Raw genomic sequence first — 26,562 nt, forward strand, 5'->3', positions numbered from 1 at the left:
AGAAGTAGCAGGCAGCAGTTGTCTGAGTGATAAAATTACACAATATTATCAAGTCAGTCTCCCTTGGTCTGGAGGGGGGCACAGGGATGTCCATGGGGTCCATGGCCAAGCCTCCCCCGAAACCCCGAAAAATTTGACAGGTGCAGTTTAATAGTTCTTGGCTGAAAAATCATTGATTGATATGGTTGTTTGTTTGTTCATTCATACATTTGTTGAATCTTATAGGGAAGTTGTCTTGATTCACCACACAACACAAATGTTATTTAAATGTTAAATGCTTAGAAATATGCTGATATCACACTTTATTTTAAGGTTACAAATGTTGCATATAGTAATAACAGTAAAGTATGCATAATTACTAGCACTAAAATAGAATGTTTACAGTCTTTCTATCACAAAAATTGACGTTTAATTCATTTTGTTACTTGTTTATTCTTTATCATTTTTGTGAAATTTACTAGCAAGTTATGAGTGAAAATTGTTTCTACACCATAACCCTAACCTTACTGAACAGGTTTTACTGTAGCATTTGTATATAATTTTTTTGATTACAGTATTTCTCAATTGCTAAAACACATTTCTTGAAACCTTCACCCATATTCTAAAAACTTTAAACACAAAACACAGTCTTTAAACTACATTCCCAAAACCCCTGACTCTTCTGGCAAAATCAAACACTTGCCTCAAAACCATTTAATCGGTGCTCAAAATCAAACAATGCTTTCAAAACATAAACACAGCCAGTCAATATATAAACACTCATCAGCATTCATTAGACACTACATCAAAAAATTGAGAACACAGCGTTCAGGGCATGTAGTTACAGAGATTTTTTTTTTATTGCATATAGAAAGTAATTTTGCCATAAATAAAAGTAAATAATTCACAACTCGGAACAGCAAATATATTGCATACTGTAAGTAATACAGTATTGCATTTCTGTATTTTCATCATAAAAAATAAAGTAAGGCCAAAGAACAAAGACAACTCTAAATGAAAAGTGTATTACACAAAATATTGTGCAATTGCAAAATCAAAGTCAATGAGAGCCTCTTGCTGTTGGGAGAACAAAGGAGTCCTTCCACCCTCATTTGGTAGTCTTGCAATTCTACAAAAGGGAAAAATGCTCTTACAAATGTATACATACAGAAACAATAGTAATGGACATCACATTCATATGTAAAATGTATTGTAAATCTTTTTCTTTTTTCCCCCACTCCCTTTTCTATTGACAAACTGATGTACTATATCAAATGTATACAGTAAACTTTCAGTCGCACAAATTAGAAAAACAATACATTTACCTGTTCTCTTCTCTGAATGTCCTGATTATGGTGGCCACAGAGAATCTGGACAAATTGGGTTGTAATCTTTGTCCTGCTTCCCTCATTGTCATTCCATGAACAAGAACATGGTCTATCACAGTTGCCCGAATACTATTCTTGCTCTTCGTTGTCCTTGTATTCTTCCTCCTCGTCCACCACCTCTTACACAAACTCTTCCTCCTCTGCCTCTCATATTGTTTCCATCCATTGTGGTATCAACACTCAACGTACCTGGGCCACCTGTGTACTCTGAACTGGCTTATATTCTAGACAACTGATTTGATCACATCAATAGAAACAAGTGTGAACTAATTTTGAGTTGTTGTGTGTAAATGATGACAGCTGTGTTGTAGTTGTGTTTAACTTTTGCCACATGTATGTACCATTTTGCAACACAGTGCAAAATGTGTTTTAGTGAGTAAGAATGTGTTTAGAGTTTTGCAAAAAGAGTGGATGAGATTTGCAAACAGTGTCTTAACTACCTGAACTTGTTTAATGTTTTGCCTACAAAGTGACTTATTTGACAAATGGGTCAATGCCACTGAGCATTGGGTTCAGAGAATGGGGTTTAGTGTTTTAGCAATTGTGAAATACTGTAAGTCAAGTGTAAATGCTGGTCACCCTGAAAAACTAACAAGAACTACAAGTCTGTTTGCACATGGACTCTTGAGAACGACTGATAAGAACATGGTTTCATCTGCATCGTTTCCATCCGGGACTTGAAGGACGACGATAAATCAACATGAAAGTGTGTGTCAGGCAGGTCAGATCAGATAAATGACTGACCAATGATTATCTGCAAAAACTCTCTATATCAGCATACACGAGAGAGAGAGAGAGAGAGAGAGAGAGAGAGAGAGAGAGAGAGAGAGAGAGAGAGAGAGAGAGAGAGAGAGAGAGAGAGAGAGAGAGAGAGAGAGAGAGAGAAATTTGTAAATAAAACAAGGATTTAACACTTTATTGCAGGTTTCCTCAAATTCGGTCCTGGAGGGCCACTGTCCTGCAGAGTTTAGCTCCAACCCTGATCAAACAGTCTTAGAACTTAGAACAAACAGTCTTAGAACAACTTACATTTGCTAATCATATAAAGAAAATCTCTAAAATAATATAATGCAATCTTAACTGTTTTAAACTAATCAGAAACTACATACCAAACCCGGCAGCCCTGCTGTACATGCATGCTGGTTTTTTCACATATTTCATACTAAATGACAGTTTGGGCACAAGCTGCTCCGTCTGCAACAAAACACATTGGTTCACTCTATTATCAAGCAACAAAAATTATGGACAAAAAGCCAATCCACCATCATCACTGTCATATCCTCAAGAAATACAAATTACTAAACTTTGAAAGCTTTAGTGATTTATGTTTTCTAAAATTAATTTTCAAATGTATTTATAATTTAGCACCTGGGCCTCTCAGTAAATGTATTCAAAACAGAACAGCAAAAGAGTTACTAGAAGTACTATAAATTATAACTGCATTGTCCCTGTTAAATAAAATAAAAAAAACTACCATAACCATATAGTAAGTACATAGTTAATTAATATTACTCAGTGCTTAAATATATAATTAAACTGTAACAAAGACACTGTAAAAAAAATTGGGTAACACTTAAAATATCCTATTTTTTTTTTTACTGATGCTCCAGAAGGAAACATGATGCATTAAGAGCCGGGGGGTGAAAACGTATTGAATTTGAAGATCGAGGTAAATTGTACTGAATTTGTCTTCTGGGACACATGCAAATCTTCTGTTGCTTCTGAAGAGCAGTACTAAATATAAATAAAAATAAAAGATATTTAAACAAAATAAGAAATATTTGGACATTTTCATCCTGCTCAAAAGTTTTCACCCCCAGCTTTAAATGCATCGTGTTTCCTTCGGAGCATCAGTGACTGTTTGAACCTTTTTTATAGGTTGTGTTTGAGTCCTCAGTTGTCCTCAGTGTGAAAAGATGGATCTCAAAATCATACAGTCATTGCTGGAGAGGGTTCAAATTTGCAAAAGATGCTGGAAAACTGGGGGATTTTTCTGAAGAACATTGGGCAGTTTAACTGCTCAAGACAAACAAGGGCCTTGTTTCAACCATCACAAAACAAAAAAAACAGCCGTGGATCATCCAGGGAACGACTCACAGTATTGAGAATGAATGGTTCATAAACTTTTGAACGGGGTCATTTTAATAAATTCAGCTATGTTTTTGTCTTGTGGACTATATGTAAACATTTTTATGTAAAATATCTTATTCAGGACAGTACTAAATAAAAAATAACATGCATTTTGTATGATCTCTTTTATTTAGTTCAAATTATTCACATTTTCACAGATTCTGCAAGTGGTTCACATACTTTTTCTTGCCACTGTAGTTACTGTAATAACAGTAAATTATGCATAATTGCATGCAACTAACCCTAAACCAAATCCTATTCCTACCGTAACCCTATAGTAGTTACATGTAGTTCATTATTATTACTCAGTACTTAAATATATAATTACACTGTAACAATGACACCTTAAAATAAAGTGTACATTGTAACCCACTTTATTTTACACTAATAAAGAGAAAGACATAATTAATCAAATTTCATCACAAGCACCTGAGGTAAATGCACATAGTGTCACACACACACAAAACACCATCATAATAACACACAACACTATTTAATAGAACACTATTTTAACACACAACACTAATTTTACAACATAAGGTAGAACATAAGCCGTACATAACTGATAACAGAAACATTATTGAAATGAAAAACCATCACTGACTGTTTTAAAAAAACGAATACAATAAAATAACACTTTTACATATAAAATAACATTTACTCTCACTTGATTTAGCCATATGCAAAGCATGCTGGGAACTAACAAGCCCCGCCCAGTTTCAGTTAATGCAACACAAATCATTCATGTAATCTCAACACAAACGGATTAAGTAAACTTCAATTTGACTTATATTTAAGTGGATTGAACACAATCAATTTAAGTTTAGGACAAAATGTATAGCAATTGTGTTGCTTGAACTCATTTAAATGAAGAAATTTAAACAAGCAGTAAAAATATATCTTTTTTTCAGTGAAGACGAATACAGATTAATCAAGTTCAAAACGTAGTTTCATTACAAATAATCTCAAGGCAGGCAGACAGGTCACACCACAACACAACTTCAAGACTGAGTGAAAAGGGAAGAACTAAATAGCAAACAGAAACTAGATAATTAACTGGACACAGTTAAACTAAATGAACTCAATGACGGTAACCAGAGAGACAGACGAGTGGCGGGAAACTGAACAAAGAAACATGTAACATATGAAGACTACTGAAAGTCCATGAACAAAACTAAACAGAATGGTAACAGACGTTAGGTCACCTTGTAAAGGCAATCCATTTTTTACTTCTCTTCCTTTGAAACCAAATAACTGTGATTTCTTGTTGCATCGCTGCATCAATAGGAAGAGAATTAATATAAGTGCCCAATCAAAGGGAACACTGATCACAATAATGGCGAGTTCAAAGAAAAACATTTTTGGAAAATCAACATCAATTATGTGATGTTCTCTCAAATTTGTACGTTGTATTGACAATTCAACATTCAAGGTGACTTTGGGAAATGAGTGAATGCATACAGAGAAAGATAAGGAAATGGAAGAAATGAGGGAAAAGTCTATTAAGAATTGCCACGCATCAAACTTTTTTTTTTTTTACTTGACAAAATGGCACTCAAACCAGTAGCAATTAATCTTAACTTGGGTTTTCTGAGTAAACAAGGCATAGTATGTGAATAGTATACAGATTACTAGATTTTTACAAGTAAGTTAAGACCTTAAGGAAAGGTCACTGAAAAAGTGTTACTTAAAGGGTTCACCCAAAAATGAAAATTCTTTCATACTTAACTTCATGTCGTTCGACTCCTGTAAGACCTTTGTTCATCTTCGGAACACAATTTAAGATATTTGGTAACACTTTACAATAAGGTTCATTAGTTAAAATTAGTTAACTACATTAGTTAACATGAGCTAATAATGAACTTCACTTATAAAGCATTTATTTATCTTTGTTAATGTTAATTTCAACATTTACTAATACTTTATTAAAATATTGTTAACATTAGTAAATGCACTGTGAACTAACATGAACAAAGCATGAACAGCTGTATTTTTATTAACTAACGTTAACAAAGATTAACTAATGCTGAACAGTGGTGTCGTTCATGGTTAGTTCATGTTAACTAATGCATTAACTAATGTTAACTAATACAACCTTATTGTAAAGTGTTACCAGATATTTTTGTTGAAATCCGATGGCTCAGAAAGGCCTCCACTGGCAGGAATGTAATTTGCACACACAAGTCATTACAAAGTCCATCTCACTAGTGGTTCTACAATAATTTTATGAAGCGACGAGAATAGTTTTTGTGCGCACATGTTGTGGTGCTTCGTGAGTTCACATCAACGCCCAAGCGGAAGACAAGAACTTGTTGAATAAAGTCGTTAATTTGATTTTTTTTTTTACGCACAAAAACTATTCTTGTCGCTTCATAAAATTATTGTAGAACCACTGTAGTAAGATGGACTTTGTAACGGCGTCTTTAATACCTTTTATGGGTCTTGTGAGTGTATATTTCGTTGCAGCCAATGGAGGCCTTTCTGAGCCATCGGATTTCAACAAAAATATCTTAATTTGTGTTCCCGAAGATGAACATTGGTCTTACGGGTGTCGAATGACATGAGGGTAAGTAATTAATGACAGAATTTTCATTTTTGGGCGAACTAACCCTTTAATTCACACTGTTGAATTTTACAGGGTGGATGTCAATACACTGCAAAAAAAATATGCTTTTCTTACTTAGTATTTTTGACTTTTTTTCCAGTCCAAACATCTAGAAATTCTTAAATCAAAATGCGTTAGGATATTTTTTCCTGTTAACGGTAATATCAAATCAAAATAAAGCGAGTTTTTGCTTTAAAACAAGCTAAATTATATGCCAATGGGGTAAGAAAAATAATCTTGTTTCTGTTTGAAATCTTGTTTCTTCCCAAACAGAAATAAGATAATTTATTTTACCCCATTATAATATTGCTTGTTTTAAGCAAAAACTCACTTCATTTTGTTTTTATTTTCCAGAAAACAAGAAAAAAAAATTCTTATGCCATTTATTTATCTAGAAAAGGCATCTTGATTTGAGAATTTTTTAGATATTTAGACTGGAAAATGGAAAAGACAAAAATACTAAATAAGAAAAGCATTTTGCAGTATAGGCTACACGTTAAAAATCCCAAACAAATTTTAATAGCGTTTTGGCTGTTGACATTTTTCCTGTATTTTTTTCCCCCTAGAATTATTCCAACAACCACAGCTGCTTTTCCCCCCGTAAAAACAACAAGTGTAGCCTGTGGATTGAGCACGGTGTGAGAATCGTGTCTGCCTCGCGATGCTCCTCGGAGATCCGCGCTCTTGTCAATCAGCAGAATTATCGAGGCTCGCGTTGCGCAGGCGTGATCCAGTATGAGCCGCGCGAGCTCGATGCCAGTCTCTCTCTCTCTCTCTCTCTCTCTCTCTCTCTCTCTCTCTCTCTCTCTCTCTCTCTCTCTCTCTCTCTCTCTCTCTCTCTCTCTCTCTCTCTCTCTCTCTCTCTCTCTCTCTCTGTGTGTTTGGGTCTCTCAGTTCCGTTCGAACGAACAAGCTCTAGCTCTCCCGCCAGACATGCCTCTGCACCACTTGCGGATCGCGCGTCTCTCCGGCGCGTGAATGGCCCTCGCGCCATGGACGAATTGCCGTTCCAGAAAGTCAAGACCCGGCGCCGGACGAGCCACTGCCCGCCCGGGGTCATCGCGTGCGAGGACGAGTTCGACTGCAAGGAGCTCGAGTCGCTCTTCCACAACTACAACCTGAAGCTCGAGCAGACGTCCACGCTGAAGGCGCTGTCCGTGCTCATCCTGCTGTCCTCCGGCCTCAGCCTGCTGGAGCTGCTGCTGTCCGGCACCAGCCTCACCATCGCCAAGGGCTCGTACCCTGTGCACTTCGTCGTCTTCATCGCACTCTTCATCGTCAGCAACGTCAAGTACCTGCAGGTGACCCAGCTGCAGCAGATCGCGCACCTGAGCCTGTTCTTCAGCTTCACCTTCTCGGTGCTGTGCTGCCCGTTCCCGCACGTGTCGGGCGCCGCGGGTCCGGAGCAGGGCGTGTGGCCGCTGCTGCTGCTGACGTTCGTGGCGTACGCGCTGCTGCCGGTGCGGACTCTGCTGGCGCTGTTTTTCGGGCTGCTGGTGTCCGTGTCGCACACGATCGTCGCGGCCACGTCGGTGACGGCGAAGACGCAGCGGCTGTGGAGAGCGGTGAGCCTCTGCTTCTCTGTATAGTTCAGCACTGGACAGCGAGCGGCGCGCGCTCACATGCGACACCGACACCGGACAGTGTCGAGTGCAATTATTGGGGAATAAATTACATAACAAAGCTAACTCATCAACAGGCGTTAGGGCATTGCATGTTAATTCTTGCAGGAAATCTACTTTCCAAATCACTCAAAGCGTGTGTTTAGTGCGCTCTCTTTTCTAAAGCTCATCCGTTTGATCATCACGCATCATCAAGATTATGTTTGAAAAGCTCTGCGTCAATCTGTTTGTTCGGATGTTTAAAACACGAGACGAATCACTCCTGCAATGCAATCAAGCTGAATGATTTACAGTTTACTCTCTTCCTCAGTTTAAGTGCATGCATGTTTTCAGAAATTTCACAAATAGGCTAATTACGAAGAAACGGCAGGTAACAGATGGCATGACACGTGACATTTTAAAGGAGAAACAGTGAAATAGTATTTTATTCTCAATTCACTGCAATATTTACAACATCAAAATAATGTTTAGTGGGAAAATCTGAATCAGAAGTTCTACCAACTTAATCTCTGAGTTTACTGTAACCGATCATCTCAAATTAGCTGCTATTTGGACAGATTGATTTTAAACAAAATATGCTGCACCGTTAACTTTTCTGAGTGGTTTAATAATATCTGTAATATCTGAAAGAACATGGAGGGAAAGAGCAGACTGTGATGATACATTATTTACAACATAAATCTAGAAAAGCTTTTTATATTTACATTAAAAATGTATGCACATTTATACCACTATATTTTGTGCATTATTATTACAGTAAACTAGTTAATGCTGCTGCCTTGCTGTTTCTAATCCTCTCTTCTGATCTATGTAATCAATCTCTTGATATTTCAGTCCTCTAATGGAAAGTCAGAAACGCTATATTTTATCTTTTGGGGCAAATGGGAAAACAGAAATGATATTTGTTGCAGTTTCCTTTCACCAATATAGAATTTTACCAAATGATGACCTCCACAAATGTAACCCGGGTGGAAAGGTCAGTTTTGACAAACATCAGTGTTTAATGCTGAGCCATAGAGCTGATTCAGCTGAAATTCAGTTTATGAGAGAACAGTCTCGATGAGTATGCAGCCAGTGAATCTGTTTATTTGGTAATAAGACACACAGATGACAAAAGCCGTGAGAAGTAAGCGGGGTGTGCTGCTGGTTCATGTGTCATGCATTAGTCAGGGGCGATATTCATCTTCAACAGCGGCTCTCGCCTCTAACACAGTCGGAGGGAGCGTCGGGTCCAGATTTACCCAGAGGCTCTAAGTAGGACGGCTCTGAACAGAGACCAGACACACTTCTGAAAGCTATTTTAGCACAGAAATGGGCAATGAGGCTTCAGATGATCCATTCACAGACGTCTATAGATGTAACTGTGAAGGAAGCGTTAGAGATCAGCACTGGTCTCCGGTGGGACACTGACTGAAGCGTTACAGCCATAGCACTAAAAAATAATGCATGGAAATCATGCCAGGAATGGTTGAACTACATTAGCTGCTGCATTCTGGATCAGTGACAGGGGTTTGACAGTGATGCTGGTAGGCCTGCCAAGAGAGCATTACAATAGTCCAGTCTGGATAGAACAAGAGCTTGGATAAGGAGTTGTGTAGCTCCAATAGGAAGGGCCTGATTCTCCTAATGTTGTATAAGGCAAATCTGCAGGACCGGGCCGTTCTAGCAATGTGATCTGTGAAGTTTAACTGATCATCAATCACAACTCCAAGGTTCCTGCTGTCCTGGATGGAGTTAGGGTTGATGAACCTGGCTGAATGGAGAGGTTTTGAGGGAGTGTTGGGTTAATTCTGTCTTCGCAAGGTTTAGTTGAAAGTGGTAGTCCTAAATCCAGCAAGAAATGTCTGTCAGATAGGCCGAGATGCGAGCAGCTACCGTCGCATCATCTGGCTGGAATGAGATGTAGAGTTGTGTGTCGTCAGCGTAGCACTGATAGGAGAAACCATGTTTCTGAATGACAGATTCTAGAAATGACATATAGATGGAGAAGAGAAGCAGTCCCAGCACCGAGCCCTGAGGCACTCCAGTAGCTAGATGTTGCGACGTATATATCTCACCCCTCCAAGACACAATGAAAGTATTTTTCTGTGGTTAAAAATGTGAGACACGTTTTTATAGGGTACATAACACACAACAGTTTCTGCCAGTCTCATGTTAATCTTGAGTACCTATAGAGTAGTATTGCATCCTTCATATCTTCAAAGAGTCTTTAGTTTTATCATATTTATAAGAGACAGATATGCTGTACCGATTCTTTCTGAAAACAGCCAAGCTCGTGGAAGCGTGCAGTGGGCGGAGCTAAAGAGTCACAAGCACACACACACACACACACACACACACACACACACACACACACACACACACACACACACACACACACACACACACACACACACACACACACACACACACACACACACACGCACACACACACACACACACACACACACACATACACACACCCACACACACCCACACACACACACACACACACACACACACAAAATACATCATGACATTATCCCTGGATAACTTTCGATTCACTATACGTTGTTGTTGTTGTTCACATTATATGCACCTACGCGCCGATTGCCAACAAAACACAGACATTTGATGCAGTTTCACCACCTATGGTTTCGACTCATGACCGGGAACAAACAAACAGTCTTGCAGAACTCTGTTGCTGCTCCAGAAAAACAACCCGGGAAAAAAAACCTTAACGCTGGGTTATTTGGAAAGCTGAACAAGGTTATCTTTCCCTCACAACCAGAAACACACTTTAGTGACATTTTGATATCGTCGTCTAAAAACAAAATGCCAGCGCTGCCGATGGCTCCCGTAACCCGAACAAAGCTTGTTGATGGGCGCGCTCTTGCTCTCGCTCTCGCTCTGGTTGATGTGTGTGTGTCTGTCTGTGCATGTGTGCTCATCCGGGAGAAGTAACCATACAAGGAATTCCGCCCTTTATGACGTCATACAAGGCCATACTAAAAAAAAACTTTCCCGAAAAGGAGTGTATTTGGCACAGAAATACTCTGTCATACGTCCAACTCGTTTTTTGAAATTTTGGTCATGTTTAGCATGATAATCCAACTCTACAATAGTGTAAATAAGTCAGAATGCATGAAATGGCATTAGTACCCCCCCCCCCACCCCCCCTTAAAGTTGCCCGTATCATGTGTGAGACACTGCAAAAGATGTGAGACGTGAGAGCCACAGTCAAACACGTCTGTCTAGCGCTTGTTTACATAGAAAAAGAATGGGAAAGCAGTGCAGTGGAATGGAATGGGAAAAACACACGTGAACAGAGTGTCACTCACATGAATGTTTCATTTCCCTGTAGGCCTGAAACACACGTTTAATAGGCAGTTGCTTTCTGAAAAGTTTCAGTGCACAGTTCATAATCTAAGGCATGAATTTGAGGAGTGAAAGGGCCAAAGACTTCCACACGCAGATGGGAATTCACTGCACTGAGTGACATAAAGCTGACCTTTTTTGCCTGCTAAATTTTACATTGCAGTTCAATTCAATTTGCATTTATTTGTATAGCGCTTTTCACAATACATATCTTTTCAAAGCAGTTTTATAGAAAATGCATACGTCTACATTACAATTTAGAGTGATCTGTTATCAGAGGTGACTGTGTCCAAGTTATGCATTTCAGAAATGTACATAATACAAACCACAAACTTAGCTAACAATGTATTAATTTAAGGCAGAAACAATGAGCTCATTGAAGTAATGAATACATGTTTGTTAACAAATGATTAGGATATATAGAAATAATTTAGCATTGTTATTTATGCACTTTTAGATTCTCAGTGCTTCAATGAGAGGCAGACATGAACTTACACTGTCTCCTTCTATGGTCAGTTTCCTCTCTCAGATACATAACTACAACTACATAATGATGGTCAAGAGAGTCATGCTGAGCAGCTTAGTTAAAGCTAGTTGACATGTTTACATGAACAATAACACATCTGGTATAATGACTTGATCACCCCCTGGACATTTGAGCTTTGCAAAAATCATTCTTAATCTTTTTATTTTCAGAAGATAACTAGTTCAGTATGTGGGACTGTGCATTTGCAGTGTGTTGTCAAGTCTTCATGTCTCCGTTTGCGCACTTGCGTGACGAATGTTTCTGGCTTCATCCTGATGCCTTAAAAAACATGCTGCACTTTATACTGTAAGAGTCGCAGACTCTTTGAAGAAAAGCTTCTATATGGAAACTTCAAGGGTTCCGTCAGACACTTCAAATATAGAACCTTTTAGGGGTTCAATCAGGGGATCATTCATAGATTATTTTTAATTAATTAATTTTGTTTTCATTTTTAATTAAATGTTTTGAGTTAAACAGCTCATAAACATACTTCATGAGACATCATTTAAGACATTTATACTTGTATAGAACCTTTTTGGCCAAAAATGGTTCTTTAAAATTGGGTCAAGAACCCTAGAGTTTTACATAGAACCCCTGAACCTTTCGCTCATGCTGGTGTGTAAATCATTGGGTTTTCAGCATGTGCATGTGCCGAGTAAGGCAGGCTAAATAAAGGCGCTGTGCGTGTGTCCTCTGACGAATCTAATCCAATAAAGAGCAGATAGACTCACGTCCATGAACTCTACGATCTGAGGACGAACACAAAACCAGCACTGATGGACAAACTCATGTCCAAACGCAACCACAACCACCACACCTACTGGTGTCGTTCACGTCGATCACTCCACTGACACAAACTGTATTAGTGCACTTTTACAAATCTTGATGTTGTTTTTAGGCTCTACTGGAACAGGTTTTCACGTCCGAATGTGTGATTTTTTTCCCATATTTGACATTTGTTGCAATTCCTCCCTTCCCAGTCTGTCAGTAATGCCTTTTCAAGGAAAGTCACTGTTCACTCTGTGGCCATATTTGCGACGCCTTCGTGCTGCTATTTCGGGCATACAAGGCCAGGTCCTAGCTATTTGAATGGGGGAATAATGGAATCTCAAAACTGCTTTCCAAACTCTCAATTAAATAACATATTTACAAAATAAACAAAATGTAACATTAACTGTTCCATAAATGCTGTTTCTTATGATCAAATAGTGTTAAAAAATCATATTTTTTAGGCTAGACGGGCTAATGCGCATGTGCAGTCCTAAGTGCGAGTCTCAGGTTTATATAGGAATCAGAGCTTGTAATGGCAGCTGCAGTGACGCAAAGACTTTGCCAATCAGCGATTGGCTCTTTTACTTTAGAAGGTGGGACTATTCCGTCATATTGCGCATTGCAGTTTCGCCCGTTCATAAGTAATAGGAACCGCCTTTCTATATCTATAGTCTTTGGTAACGCTCTGTTTAGTTCCGGTCTCTATGAAGCCCCTCCTTCTAAAAAGCACAATGTGCTCTGATTGGTCGGCTGGAGCAGTGTGTTGTGATTCGTCCAGCACTTTGAGCATGTTTGGGAAATGCCCCGCCCCTTACCATAACTGTCAGTTTCAACACACTACTAGCTAAGGCCTTGTCCACACTAATACATTTTCGTTTAAAAAAACGCATCTTTTTCTCTCTGTTTTTCCCCACTGAGATGGCGTTTTTATTAACGAAAACGCTCTCCGAAGTGGATAAATTTGAAAATGCCATTATCGCGTTGTAATGTGAAAACGGAGGTACTTGAAAACAATGACATAAATTTAGTCATGTGCCGCATATTGTACTGATAGATATTCATATTTATACCGGTATTGTGCATGTTATTTGCTATTCACTGTCACACAGTTGCTACATATCACAATCCTTTATTATGTCTTGTTCTATCTATCATCTCAGTGAGCTTTTATGAGGGTTTACACATGTGCAGTAAGGTGAATTTAGAGTTTTCCAATACTAGTGTGGATGGAGAGCGTTTTGAAATGAAAACTCAGTTCGCAAATCTATCCGGATTAATGTAGACTAACTCAACCAGGCCCCGCCCCTTTATTCTATGTATGAATTATTTAAATGAGGAATATTGTGAAGTGTTTGTTCCCGGAAGAAAAATCAAGACTACAATGGAGGCGTTTCAGGGAGGTCAGAAACACTGACACTGATAGAGTGAAGAACTGCCTTTGCAGAGCTTTTTCATGCTCTAACAGCAACAGCCATCATATTGAAGCTTGTATCGTGTCAACATCTGTTGTAATAACTGATCTGGTCTGTCTGTTGGCAGCTGGTGGCGAACACGTTGCTCTTCACCAGTGTGAATCTGTCCGGTCTGTTTGTGCGCATCCTGACGGAGCGAGCGCAGCGGAAAGCCTTTCTACAGGCCCGAAACTGCATCGAGGAGCGACTGCGCATGGAGGACGAGAACGAAAAGCAGGTCAGACTTCATCTGAATCCTTCATTCTTCAGAGATGCTTGTGCTGTTTTGTTCTCATGTGAATGTCCACTCATGCAGGAGCGTCTGTTGATGAGTCTGCTGCCCAGGAACGTGGCCATGGAGATGAAGGAAGACTTCCTCAAACCACCCGAGAGGATCTTCCACAAGATTTACATCCAGCGACACGACAATGTCAGGTAACACGCACCGATGTGATTGTTTGTACAGAACGCTGTGATTTGTTGGGAAAGAGTAATGGTCAGGGTGTTTGAGCATAAAGGATGATCGCTAGTGTTTTTCACAATTACTGAATCTATAAAACTCATAGTATCTCCAAACAGATCCTTAACTTACAATACACTAAAGCTGTTCATCAGTTCAAACTCAAATAAGTGAATTAATTTAAAAGTGCATTTTTATATCGGTTTTGTTCCATTTGTCTAAAAGCAATTTACACTCCCCATAGATAATATTAAAAGAAACTATTGCGTTTAAATAGCATTTTGTCTTGATGTGCAGAACTTACTAGTTTTATGACAGCAGAAATTATTATGGGTTTTATTCATTTTTCTGGTGTTTTTTTTTAGTTGATAAAAGAAAATAAGACGCATGTTTTAAAAAGGCATCACAATAAACATTTTAGTCTTTCAGAGTTGTTTTTATTTATAATAAGTAAAACTATTAAACAAACTTTAGCTTTTGTTTATGGTGAAAGCCCCAAAATGATTATATTAAACTGCATTAAGTAACACTTTTATGGAAGCTTGTTTCCGCCACAGAATAATCCTGATATAAAGTCGCAATTCGGACTTTATAAAATGCAATTGCTAGATATAAAGTCGAAATTGCAAGATGTAAACTCACAATTGTGAGTAAAAAAGCTTTTAAAATGTTTTATTGAGAAAGCTAATCCATTTGGCTGTAACAAATGTTAGTGCGGTTTTCAGTGCAGGATCTCAGTCTCTCGTCTCGTTCACTCAGAGTGTTTGTGCTTCTCGTCCTTGTTTCTCGTGTATTTTGTGACTTCTAGTTCACTCAGTGAGTTTATTGTCCTCTGTTCTTCGGATGATCTTGCCTGGTCTTGTTCTGGATTGCAATATTGCACTCTGTGTGTCACGGTTGGCTCGCAGACAGAGAGACGAAGACAGATGAATCAAGCCCCAAAATGTAGTTTAATACAAGGAAATTCCAAACAGGCAGACAGGTAAATGCACAGCACAACATAACGTAACGGAGATCGGACAGAGAATGAGTGTATTTCAATAGCAAACACAAATGAGGATGATGAATAGAACACAGCTGACACATATTAACTAATAACAAGGAGCGGGACAACTGAACAAAGGAACACATGATGAAAACAAACTAAAAGTCCATGATAATGAAACTAACAGAACATAATGGTGACACTGTGCTTGAGTCTCAAAGCTGAGTTTGATCTGAGCTAATCTACATGTTATTGGATATCATATCTATGCAGCTTTAAGAATGTACTTACTCATACTAGGAATATTGACATGAGACATTAACTAAACCAGGTAACTGACATCAACCAGCTGGAGTGGCTTTGACTTGACTTTGTTTCCCTTTAAACACCTTTGACTGACTGATGGACGTTGAGTCAACAAGAATTCAAATCTGACTAGAGGTTGACATATTGATTTTGTGGCCTGATCTTCAGTCAGCTTCATTATAGGCGTGAATTACTGTAAGTATTGGTTCTGATGGAGTATGGGATCATGTGATCAGTGAAGGTCCTTCAGCTGCGTGTGTCCTGCAGTGTTTCTGAGACACTTCACTGGCCTGCAGATTAAATCTCTGCAGGGATTTACTGCAACGGACACTAAAGACTGTTGCGTAACGCTGGAACTGCTTAAAGACGCACACACTCACAGAAAGAGATCTGCTCAAGAGTTCCACCTGCCCTGTTGACTCTGAAGGATCTGACTGACATCACTGAAAAATGAAAGCCAAATATTTGTCAGTATTTTTGACAGTGATATACATTTTAATTTAATATTTATGTATTTGCTTTAAAGAGTGATTCATGTTTCACTGTGAGAGGAAGCATCATTCGACCAAACAGTCATCAACAGACAGGCAGTTTGACTTTGAACTTTACAGATCAAAACTCATAGAATTCAAGCACTTTAAAGCGGGATGTGAATCACACGATGGCCTTCAGGGCTGGGGGAGATTGTTGTTGTGAAGTTAAGGATGTTTTTCAGCAAACAGTTTGCTTCATACATTCAGATTAACAGCATTAAAGAGGGCAAATGTTATCATTCAACTGAACTGTGTATGCATTTTAACACATTTTGTTCTTCGTCCATGCAATTAAAGCATGTCCTAGGCTCAGGTAATGTTAATGTTATGACCCATTTCGATCATTCAGAGCTAGAAATGTATCTTCATATTTACAGGTAAAGCTTCATATTACGGGTAGACTACTTTCTTTTTTGACCCCCCACACATCTTAATGTCCTTCCGGGGGGACCGATCCTTCTTTAAGGGGGTCAGACCTTCCCAAACCTCCCTGTAAAGATTGTTAATGTTGTTTTGTAGTCCCCTACAACAGGTTTACATGCATCCAAGGTCAAAAACAATTTCATTTTCTCATAATATCCATTGCAGCATCAGTTCTTTTCTCACAATGTTTGAAACGGTTCGGGGATTCAGGCTCTCTAAACCCTGCATTTCAGAGAGCCTACTCTGTTCTGTTTGGTCAGATGGCCCAATCTGTTGTGATTGGTCTGCTCTGTTCTGATTGGTCAGATGACCCAGTCTGCTGTGATTGGTCTGCTCTGCTCTGATTGGTCAGATGGCCTAGTCTGTTGTGATTGGTCTGCTCTGCTCTGATTGGTCAGATGGCCCAGTCTGTTGTGATTGGTTGACCGCTTTCAGCGCATTCCTTTTTAGACAAGTGAAATTTTACACCAAGTGATAAAACACACCAATAATTACTGCCCATAATGGCAGCAACCACATAGCAATCACTCAGAACACCCTAGCAACCACATAGTAACAGGAGTCTTCAGTTCATCATGTGTCATTACTCATAAAGGCTGATCAAATGATGTGTAACTCTGTCCTGATCTGTCACTCATTATCTTCACTGATTGAAAGGTTCTGTCACTCAGGCTCATCTGAATGCTCATCAGCAGCATGAACTCTGTCACAGATGGACGCGCATTAAGATACTCACAGCAAACTGAATTTATCGCACCAGTCTTACGGTGGCATCTGTGATTTGACAGAGCGGCATTTGAGCGGCTCGCTCCACAGACACTATGTTCCCGCGCGCCTCCGCACACACGCCGCGGGACGCCTTGAACGCCTCGCTCTCATGTGTGTCGCTTCACAGCTCAGATGGAGCTGGACGTCAGTGTTCATGTGTTTCTGGACCGTCAAGGTGTGTGTGTGCGTATCATCGTCAGAATCATCTTCATCATATCACTATGACAGCGGGAGGCAGTCAAATGACAGGTGGCCAAACCGTCATCAGACCTGGTTTATTAACACACTCATGAAAACCAGAGAGACTGAAGCCTTTATCTCAGTTACTGTGGTGTGTCCTTGAGCTCTGACTCATATTTCATCAACCATTTTCTGTCCTGTTTCCTACCCTGGAAAAGATGTATTTTTGACTTGTTTTATAGTACCTAAACATCTTAAATCCAAATATATCTCTTATCAAAATATCTGAATATCAAGATACATTTGCTTGATATGCACAAAGACATAAGATAAGAAGTCTTGTTTACAGAGCTTACACATAAAACAAGAAAAATAAATATGGAGACAGAAGTAGAAACAGAGGTTGCAATCACCTTCGCTCCTGTATTGTGATATATTTCTAAAATTTTTAAACAGGAAACACGTGGGGCGGTTTTATCATTACAACAGAAACAATTCAGTCAGTTGGAGACATTTTATTTGAGTGATAGCTAGATAGATTTGAGAATAATACTGAAGAAATATCAATAAATGGATGTATTTAAAGAGTAACTATAAAGGGGCGGGCCTGGTTTAGTTAGATAGTAGTGTGTTGAAACTGGCGGTTATGGTAAGGGGCAGGACGTTTCCCAAACACGCTAGAAGCACTTGATCAATCACAAGACACGAATCCAGATGACCAATCAGAGCACATTGAGCTTTTTAGAAGGAGGGGCTTCATAGAGACAGGAACTAAACAGAGCATTACTGACAGACTGGGAAGAGAGGAGCTACAACAATGGAGTATATTGGGGAAATAATCAACATTCAAGCAGGAAAACCTGCTCTAGTAGAGCCCAAAAACAACACCAAGACGAGGCTTGGTGGTCATATGATGAAAGCATGTTGCAGTGACAATAGGGATGTCCCAGTCTTTAATATTTGCTTTATATGGAGGTGACAATCATTAGTTCACACATTCACAGGGTTTGATGTTGTGCTCCATATGTAATCTATAGGTCATCTGGCGCTCCCCCCAGATTCACCAGAGGGTTTCTGAATCATCAGTGACAGACGATTCATTCCATCCATCTTTAAAAAAAAATTAAAAATTAAAACCCTGCCTGCCAAATAACAATTATAAGCGCAACACTGAAACCGCTTGAGCACTTTATATGATCAAACATCAGGCGCATTATGAACATATCAAACCTGTTTAAATGCTCACAGTGGAGGATCAAAGCAGAAATTACACCTGCTCATTGTACAAGAAATCAATGCCAATGCTAGGGGCCAGATTTACTAAACAGGGCACATTAACTTGAGAGCGCAATCCCATAAAAGTGCCGATATGAGTGGAAAGTTCTGTGTGTGATCTACCGAAGATGCACAAATTAAAGAACACAGACGCAGCTGGATCATTTAAAAAAATAACCCTGTCCATGCCTTTCCAGTGCTAGTTCTTTACTACATGTCTGTAGTAAATCCTGACAGTCATTTTTAAAGCCAAAAGAGGGTTTGCGCTGGAGCAGGCTATTAGTAAATCTGTCCCTAAAAGTGTAAAAATACATTTATTTTGTCTTTTTGATATATTTAGAAATAGCCTAAAGCTTGCATAATAAAACCTCATTGTCTCTGACGACAGAGAAGTTGCAACTCTGTAAAAGAAAACTGAAAGCTTCCACTTGTGTTTAATGAACTTGTGCACGAACAGATTTATTCTCATCACAAAGCACGTTCAGGGCTTCAGATCGGCCTTTGTTAGATTAACCCCAGCGGATTCGTCTCTGTCCATTCATTATTACAATCAAGGTGGACAGACAGATACAGGCCAGCGCCTCTGTGCCCAGAGCTTTAAACAGACCATAGCTGACATTTTCTGACAGTTGTCAACTTACACTGAATAATTTAAATGAAACTGCATATATAGCCTTTCCAGTACAGTAGTGTCCGAAAAAGTTTTGTTTTTAATGACTCTACAAATCCAATTCATCCATCAAAATATGAGAAAATTAATTAACACATTTGACCACTAAACTTGGTTAAGGCATAGGTTAAAGGTAAATGCATAGAAAGACCAAAAGCTGACAGAAAAAGCATACCTACAACATAATCAGTTATTAACACATTTTAATAATATTTGGATAAAGGGTGAAGATGTAAATTTTCCCAAAAGGATCTCTTCCTTTTTGAGATTCTTTTGATGTAAAGTGGCAATAGATATCAAAAGACGCGTCTACAACACTTTCCCTCCTCTCTGTTCCTCCAGCATCCTGTTTGCGGACATCGTGGGCTTCACGAGTCTGGCGTCGCAGTGCACGGCGCAGGAGCTGGTCAAACTGCTCAACGAGCTCTTCGGCAAGTTTGACGAACTGGCCACGGTGAGTCACTCCCGCTCTCTCCTCTCATTGGCTTGTTCCTGTTTCTATGGTGATTTCGTGCAACTGCAACAGAGTTACTGCATAATCAAAGAGTTATACGAATGACATGATGATGAAGCGATGTGATCCTGTCAGGCTGGTCCCTGAGGAGTTTGATCAAACTTGTGTTATCTGAAAGTCAAGAGCTGATGTCATGTACGTATGTGTGTGTGTGTGTGTGTGTGTGTGAAAGATTCACAAATCCTTTTTTTAAAGCACACAGTGTCTTTATTTGTAGGTGAGAAACATTGAAATATTCACAGTAATACTAGGATAAAAGAATCAGGGCTTCAGACTGCGACTAAAACGGTCACATTTGCTACCAAAAATATTAACGTGTCAACAAAACGTGTCAATGAAGGAACATCCAAGTAAGACAGTAGCCGTGTTTCCATTACAGATTTGCGCAAAATGCAAAATGTTGATAAAAAACTATTGCGAAATGACAGCGTTTCCATTAACCGATGTCATGCGACTAAAACTTATTTTTTCCCTCTCGCGATAAGTCATTCCAAAAATTATGCAACATATGTTGGGTTTATGTATATCCCAGCCACCACACTGGCCGTTATTATTAATGGAAGGAGACGTAGGCGTGTTATCCAAGCATAAATGGCAAGGAAAGCCCCTTTGGGAGCAGCCACGTATGAGGTGTTTGCGGGTGTTTCTCCCTCATATCTGCTTCAAAGTCTTGATCATTTGTAGCATTTCTTTGTTGTTTAGAATCCAGTATTCCTGTAATAACGTTTAACCCTCCGAGCCCTGAGCTGTTTTCTGGGCCTTGGAGTTTTTTGACATGCCCTGATATTTGAGCTTATTTCTGTTACTTGTAACATTTTCATGGCTAAAGTCTGATTACACTGTATTCAGCACAAACTCTGCTACAATAATATGTGAGCAGCATGTGTGTAAAAGTTTGTAGTTTTGAGAAAATTACGTTTATACTTGGTTTGTGGAAAGACAAGAAAAATAAGTCGCTGTTATAAGGCTATAAAACCCATACTGAATATTGTTCACAAGACTTTTGATAACTGGATCACGTAGGCTGGAATTTTTGCTTCAAGATGATGTAAAAATCACTCTGGCCACTGGCCACTGGCCATTCACATAAAACAATATACTGGTTTAAAATGTGTAAGACATGTTTTGTGTCAGGAAGGTTTATGCGGGGAGGGCGTGAATCATCATGAATGGTGATGTTTTTCACACCTGAGAGAGACAAAGACCCCTCCCCTAATCCCAATGGCCCTATATCAGCTGAATGACTGTGATGGAACTAGAACAAAGAATGTGAAGAGATTAAAAGAATGGCTTTTTGAATTGTTTGCATTTATTTACAACACAAAATAATCCAAACATACACCACAAAGGACAAAAGGTGGGACAAAAATAAGGGACACTCAAAGTGTATGTTATTTCAGTGTTTGCAGTTAAGTGTGTGTATAAAAGGTTTTCAGATATAAACACATTTGATTTGCTCATCCTATATGCACAATTTAATCCTAAAAATAATTTTAACATCATAGAAATGAATGTCAGTTGTTACACACAAACCATCTTTTTGTAGCATTATACACTACCGTTCAAAAGTTTGGGGTCAGTAAGAATTTGTTTTACATTAATAGTTTTATGAATAATTAATATTTTAAAAGAAAGTAATAGTTTTGTTCAGCAACAATGCAGCAAACGTGACATTTTAAGCTTACAAAAGCTTTCTATTTCAGATTAATGCTGTTTTTTTACTTTCTATTCATCAAAGAATCCTGAGAAAATTTACACAACTGTTTTCAACATGGATCTCCCATTACAGTATAACAATTGAATATCATGACTTGTTTGCAATATAATCTACAAATAAATACACAAACAGACGTTGCTGCCACGTTTAATAAAGAACTCTGTCTCGTCTTTTGTCTAAACATACCGTCATCTGTAAAGACTGATCGACTTTTACGTACGCCAGGTGACCTGTAAATGCAGAAAAACTGTTTCCATTGCAGTTTTGAATATTTTTTTTTTTCGAATTGCCTGAAAAACCACCTCATGCGAACATATGCGAAGATATGCGAATATATATCTGGTCAACCTTCATAACGCAGTCGATATTTACATCACATATCGTCTGTAAACTCTTGCGTTACCAAGGCAACACCTGACTTGACGTATAACATATGAACTTTATCGCAACACCACAGTAGATAGCGAAACCATATCCGTTCAGGCCGGCTCGGATCAGCACAGAATGGAACGGTTAATAAACAAAGAGAACAGTTTGGCCCGATGAAAAAGCGGCTTCACTAGTCTTGTATGTTCTGTATCATTCTGTATCATCTTAGGAAACTCTGTCTCATACGTTTTTGAACTGAAAAATCCAAAGTCCAAATACAGCGCAAAACTCTGTTGGGAGTGAGTAATTTGTTAAACGGGCTCCCGCCTGTTCCCTTTCGAAAGGGAACTCTTGCTGCGTCTAGCTGACACTATGGGGAACGCCCTCGGCGTGACTGGTGTCTGAAGCTACTATCGAATCATGGCAAAGTCTTTGACCGACGTCAGCCCATGACGTCATCATCGTGCGACCCGGAAGTATAAAAGGGCGCCGTGCCAACACATACACATCTTTCTCGTCTTCAGGGACTGTCTGTTTGAACTGCTATACGAGTTAAGGTAAAACAAATTCAATTATTAAATACACACGAGTGTGTATTTACTGCCTGGGATCAAGAGCATGCACAGTCAAGTTCATTTGAAGTTGTTTGTGTGTGAGTGGTTTTCAATCTGAGATCGCTCCACTCTAGTCTGGCTTTTTTCCTGAGGGAAGAAAGTTTGGCATCTGGGACTGGATGATGCTGTCCCGCTCAAGCTGAGGCTGAGCGTTGGCATACATCATGGGTTCTCAGATGCAGCTCGCCGATCGTCGCGACGATCTGGCGGCTAACGAGACTAAACAGCAAGTGCTCTTAGGGATGGCTGGTGAGAGTGGTATGAATCCTCTCAGCCACCTTGACCGTGTGTGCTGAGCTGATGAATGTTATGGAACGTACTGCAGGCAGGCTGCGGCTGCCATGTTGGCGCGTTAGAGGAGAGATCGCTCGTGGTAGATTGCACGATCGATTTCTCCTTGGCCATAAACCATCAGCTCAGATGAGCCTTCCATTCCTTCTTGATCTTCTTACAGAGATCGAGAGGGCATGGAAGAATCCATATTCGACCCAATGTTCATCAACATCAGCGTTTCAATTTCGATGATGTCGGGGGGATAGGGGAATATGGATATGTGTTGAGGCTACCGACTGGCGAGGAAAGTTTGCAAACTTTTCTCGCATTTCGTGGGCATCAACACTGAGAGCTCAAACTCTGCCTCTCTAAATCACGTTGTGCTTTAATGGCAGGGGCATACACGGCAGCAGGTCAGGCTGGTGCGACCCTGCACACGATGGCGGTGTTGCAGGCGTACCAGGCGGACCTGCTGGAGGATCTCGACCAGGGGGCCGGGCTGTCCCCTGAGGCGGTTGCTGAGCTGCGCCGCACCACAGATCTGTCTCTCCGGGCCACCAAGCAGACTGCTGCTGCTATCGGCCGCTCTATGGGGGTTACGGAGAGGCATCTGTGGTTGGACCTGGCTGATATCGGGGAGAAAGAAAAGGGTTTTCTCCTCGATTTGCCGGTTTCGCCTACTGAACTTTTCGGCACCTCCGTGGAGGCGGTGGTTGGAAAGTTCAGGGAGGCGAAGGCGCGCTCAGCGGCATTTAAGACATGCATACCGCTGAGATCCGCGCCCCCACCCAGGCAGGCGGGACCTGGTCCTTCACGGTCTGAGGACCGTCGGCAGGACCAGAGGGCTAGCATCTCCTCTCGTGCCCCCCCTCCTTGGAGGAGCAGGGCACAGAGGAGACGGGATTCCCGCGGGAAAAAGGATCTAAGGGAGGTGATTCAGGACAAACGTTCTCAACGAAGGCGTTGGTGATGGATCACTTCCCTTGAGGGCAGGTACATCATAGCCCTCTCCTTTTTCCTTTTTAATGTCTTTTTATGACTTTTACCCAGGCGCTTCTTACATCAGGCCTGAGGCGGGCCTATGATGAGTAGTACTATGTTCTGATGCTCCGGACTTGCTCAGTGAGAACGCCCCTTTCAGGCATTCAAGGGCGGTAGAACATGGTGGTGAGAACTGCACAATGAGTCTTCGCTCAGCATGCCGCAGGTGAGAGTAGTCATTTTTGTGTGTTATACTAAAAATATGTATTTCTTACAGACCCCAGGTTCCTGTATAGAGTTGGGTATTCATCAGAGAGAACTGTCTGTCCCCTGCTTAGTTAGGCTTTAACACAGCACCATTATCTGGGCTGTGTATGTGAGCGTGTGTTGGCTTTCCCTGGTTGGTCAAGATGGCGCCAGATAGGCCACCGCTTATGGTTATCAGAAGATGGGCCTCCTCTCATTTTGAGAGTAGTGTTTAGGCCGCCGCTCTTTTCTTTGAAATGTTTGCGGATTACTAGGCGGTAGCACACTTTTCTGATAGAATGTAGTGTTTGTCTACCGCTTAGGGTTACTATTGTCTTCGGTTCCCTAAGCCACTGCAGGTTGGATTAGTTTGTCTCTGTTACAAATTAGTTTGTCTCTGTTACTCTGTTACTCTGTTTGTTCTCATAAACAAACACCCCGACGCTGCTTTCATCGTCGCGGGTGATTTTAACAAAGCTAACCTAAAGAAAGTATTGCCAAACTTTCACCAGCATGTCTCCTGTCCCACACGAGGAGCAAACACACTGGATCATTGCTACTCTCCGTTTAAGAACGCCTACAAAGCTCGTTCACAGCCAGCTTTTGGCAAATCGGACCATGCCGCCATTTTCCTCACACCGGAATATAAACAAAGGCTCGTTCAAGAGCCCCCGGTGAGGAGGGAAGTCAAACGCTGGTCATCCCATTCAGAGATCACGCTACAGGCAGCTCTTGATGACGTCGACTGGGACATGTTCCGCGCGAGTTCTGAAGACGTCAGCGAGTTCACAGAAGTGGCGCTCTGCTTTATTAACACACTGACAGAGCAAGCCACACAAACATTAACTATAACGTCCTTCCCTAATCAGAAACCGTGGGTGGACAGTTCAATTCGCACTGCAGTAAACTCGCGCACCACCGCTTACAATGCCGGTCTCCAAACGGGGGATATGAGGGAGTACAAAGCTTCATGTTACGCCCTCCGGCGCGCCGTTAAAGCCGCAAAACTCCGCTATAAAGACAGAGTGGAATCTCATTTCCAACTCAACGACTCCCGGCGGATGTGGCAGGGACTGAGAACCATCTGTGCTTTTGGAACTAAATCCTCTGCAGAGGTGAGAGCTGATCCGTTACTGGTGAACGAGTTAAACTCTTTCTACGCTCGCTTTGATGGTAATCGCGGCAGCGCGACTCCGGCGAGTGACGCGTCAGAGAGAGTCCCTCAGAGCAGCAACGGTCACGTGATCTCTGTCTCGGAGGACGAGGTTCGGAGGGCACTCAAACGTGTGGATGTCAGGAAAGCTGCTGGGCCGGATGGTATTTCAGGTCGTGTTCTGCAGTCCTGTGCTGATCAGCTCGCAGGGCTCTTTACATCCATATTCAACGAGTCCCTTGCTACATCTGTTGTCCCCACCTCCTTCAAACGATCCTCCATCATCCCTGTACCTAAGATCAGTAAACCCTCTTGCCTAAATGACTATCGTCCAGTGGCTCTCACATCTTTAGTCATGAAGGTCTTTGAGAGACTCATTAAAAACAACATTTGCTCCTCCATTCCTGACACTTTGGACCCTCTTCAGTTTGCCTATCGTCCCAATAGATCGACTGAAGATGCCATTTCTCACGTCCTTCACTCCTGCCTCACTCACATCGACAGCAAAAGTGGGAACTATGTCAGGCTGCTATTTATTGACTATAGCTCAGCCTTTAACACCATAGTTCCCATTAAGCTAACACACAAACTCCTGGATCTAGGCCTGAATTCTTCTCTCTGCCTCTGGATTGAAGATTTCCTCACTAGCAGACCCCAGGCGGTGAGAGTAGGCCAGTTCACCTCCACCTCCATCACCCTGAGTGTTGGAGCTCCACAGGGCTGTGTGCTGAGTCCCCTGCTCTACTCTCTCTACACCCATGACTGTTTGTCCACACACAGCTCCACCTCTATCATCAAGTTTGCTGATGATACTGTTGTCCTGGGTCTCATCTCCAACAACAATGAGACGGCATACTTGGACGAAGTGGAGCAACTGACATCATGGTGCCAGGACAACTGTCTCTCTCTGAATGTTAACAAGACCAAAGAACTGATTGTGGACTTCAGGAAGAGACAGCATCGGTCATACTCCCCTCTCATGATCAGCGGGACACCGGTAGAGAGAGTGAGCAGCTTCAAATACCTGGGTGTGAACATCTCCGAGGATCTGACCTGGACTACACACATCCAGACACAGGTGAAAAAAGCCAGGCAAAGACTGTACCACCTGCGCCAGCTGAGGAAATTCAGGGTTTCACCAGCCATCCTGAAAACTTTCTATCGAGGGGCGATAGAAAGTGTCCTGACTCAGTGCATCACAGCGTGGTACGGGAACAGCACCAGTCATAATGGCAAAGCCCTGCAAAGAGTGGTGCGCTTATCCGA

The 26,562-nt window shown here is 40.8% G+C and overlaps 1 protein-coding gene across 1 annotated transcript in view; it reads left to right on the top strand.

Annotated features, from left to right (window-relative positions):
- Positions 1 to 6,995: 6,995 nt before the first annotated feature.
- adcy1b (adenylate cyclase 1b) overlaps positions 6,996 to 26,562 on the top strand; it is an 88,639-nt gene continuing 69,072 nt past the window's right edge. The window contains exons 1-4 of the mRNA XM_079818666.1: positions 6,996 to 7,667; positions 13,918 to 14,067; positions 14,146 to 14,264; positions 19,772 to 19,883. Of these exons, the coding sequence (XP_079674792.1) occupies positions 7,095 to 7,667; positions 13,918 to 14,067; positions 14,146 to 14,264; positions 19,772 to 19,883 (954 nt within the window). The 5' untranslated portion in view covers positions 6,996 to 7,094. The remainder of the gene's footprint in view (positions 7,668 to 13,917; positions 14,068 to 14,145; positions 14,265 to 19,771; positions 19,884 to 26,562) is intronic.

This window comes from Gobio gobio, assembly GCF_949357685.1.
Source record: "Gobio gobio genome assembly, chromosome: 6".
Lineage (NCBI taxonomy): Eukaryota > Metazoa > Chordata > Actinopteri > Cypriniformes > Gobionidae > Gobio > Gobio gobio.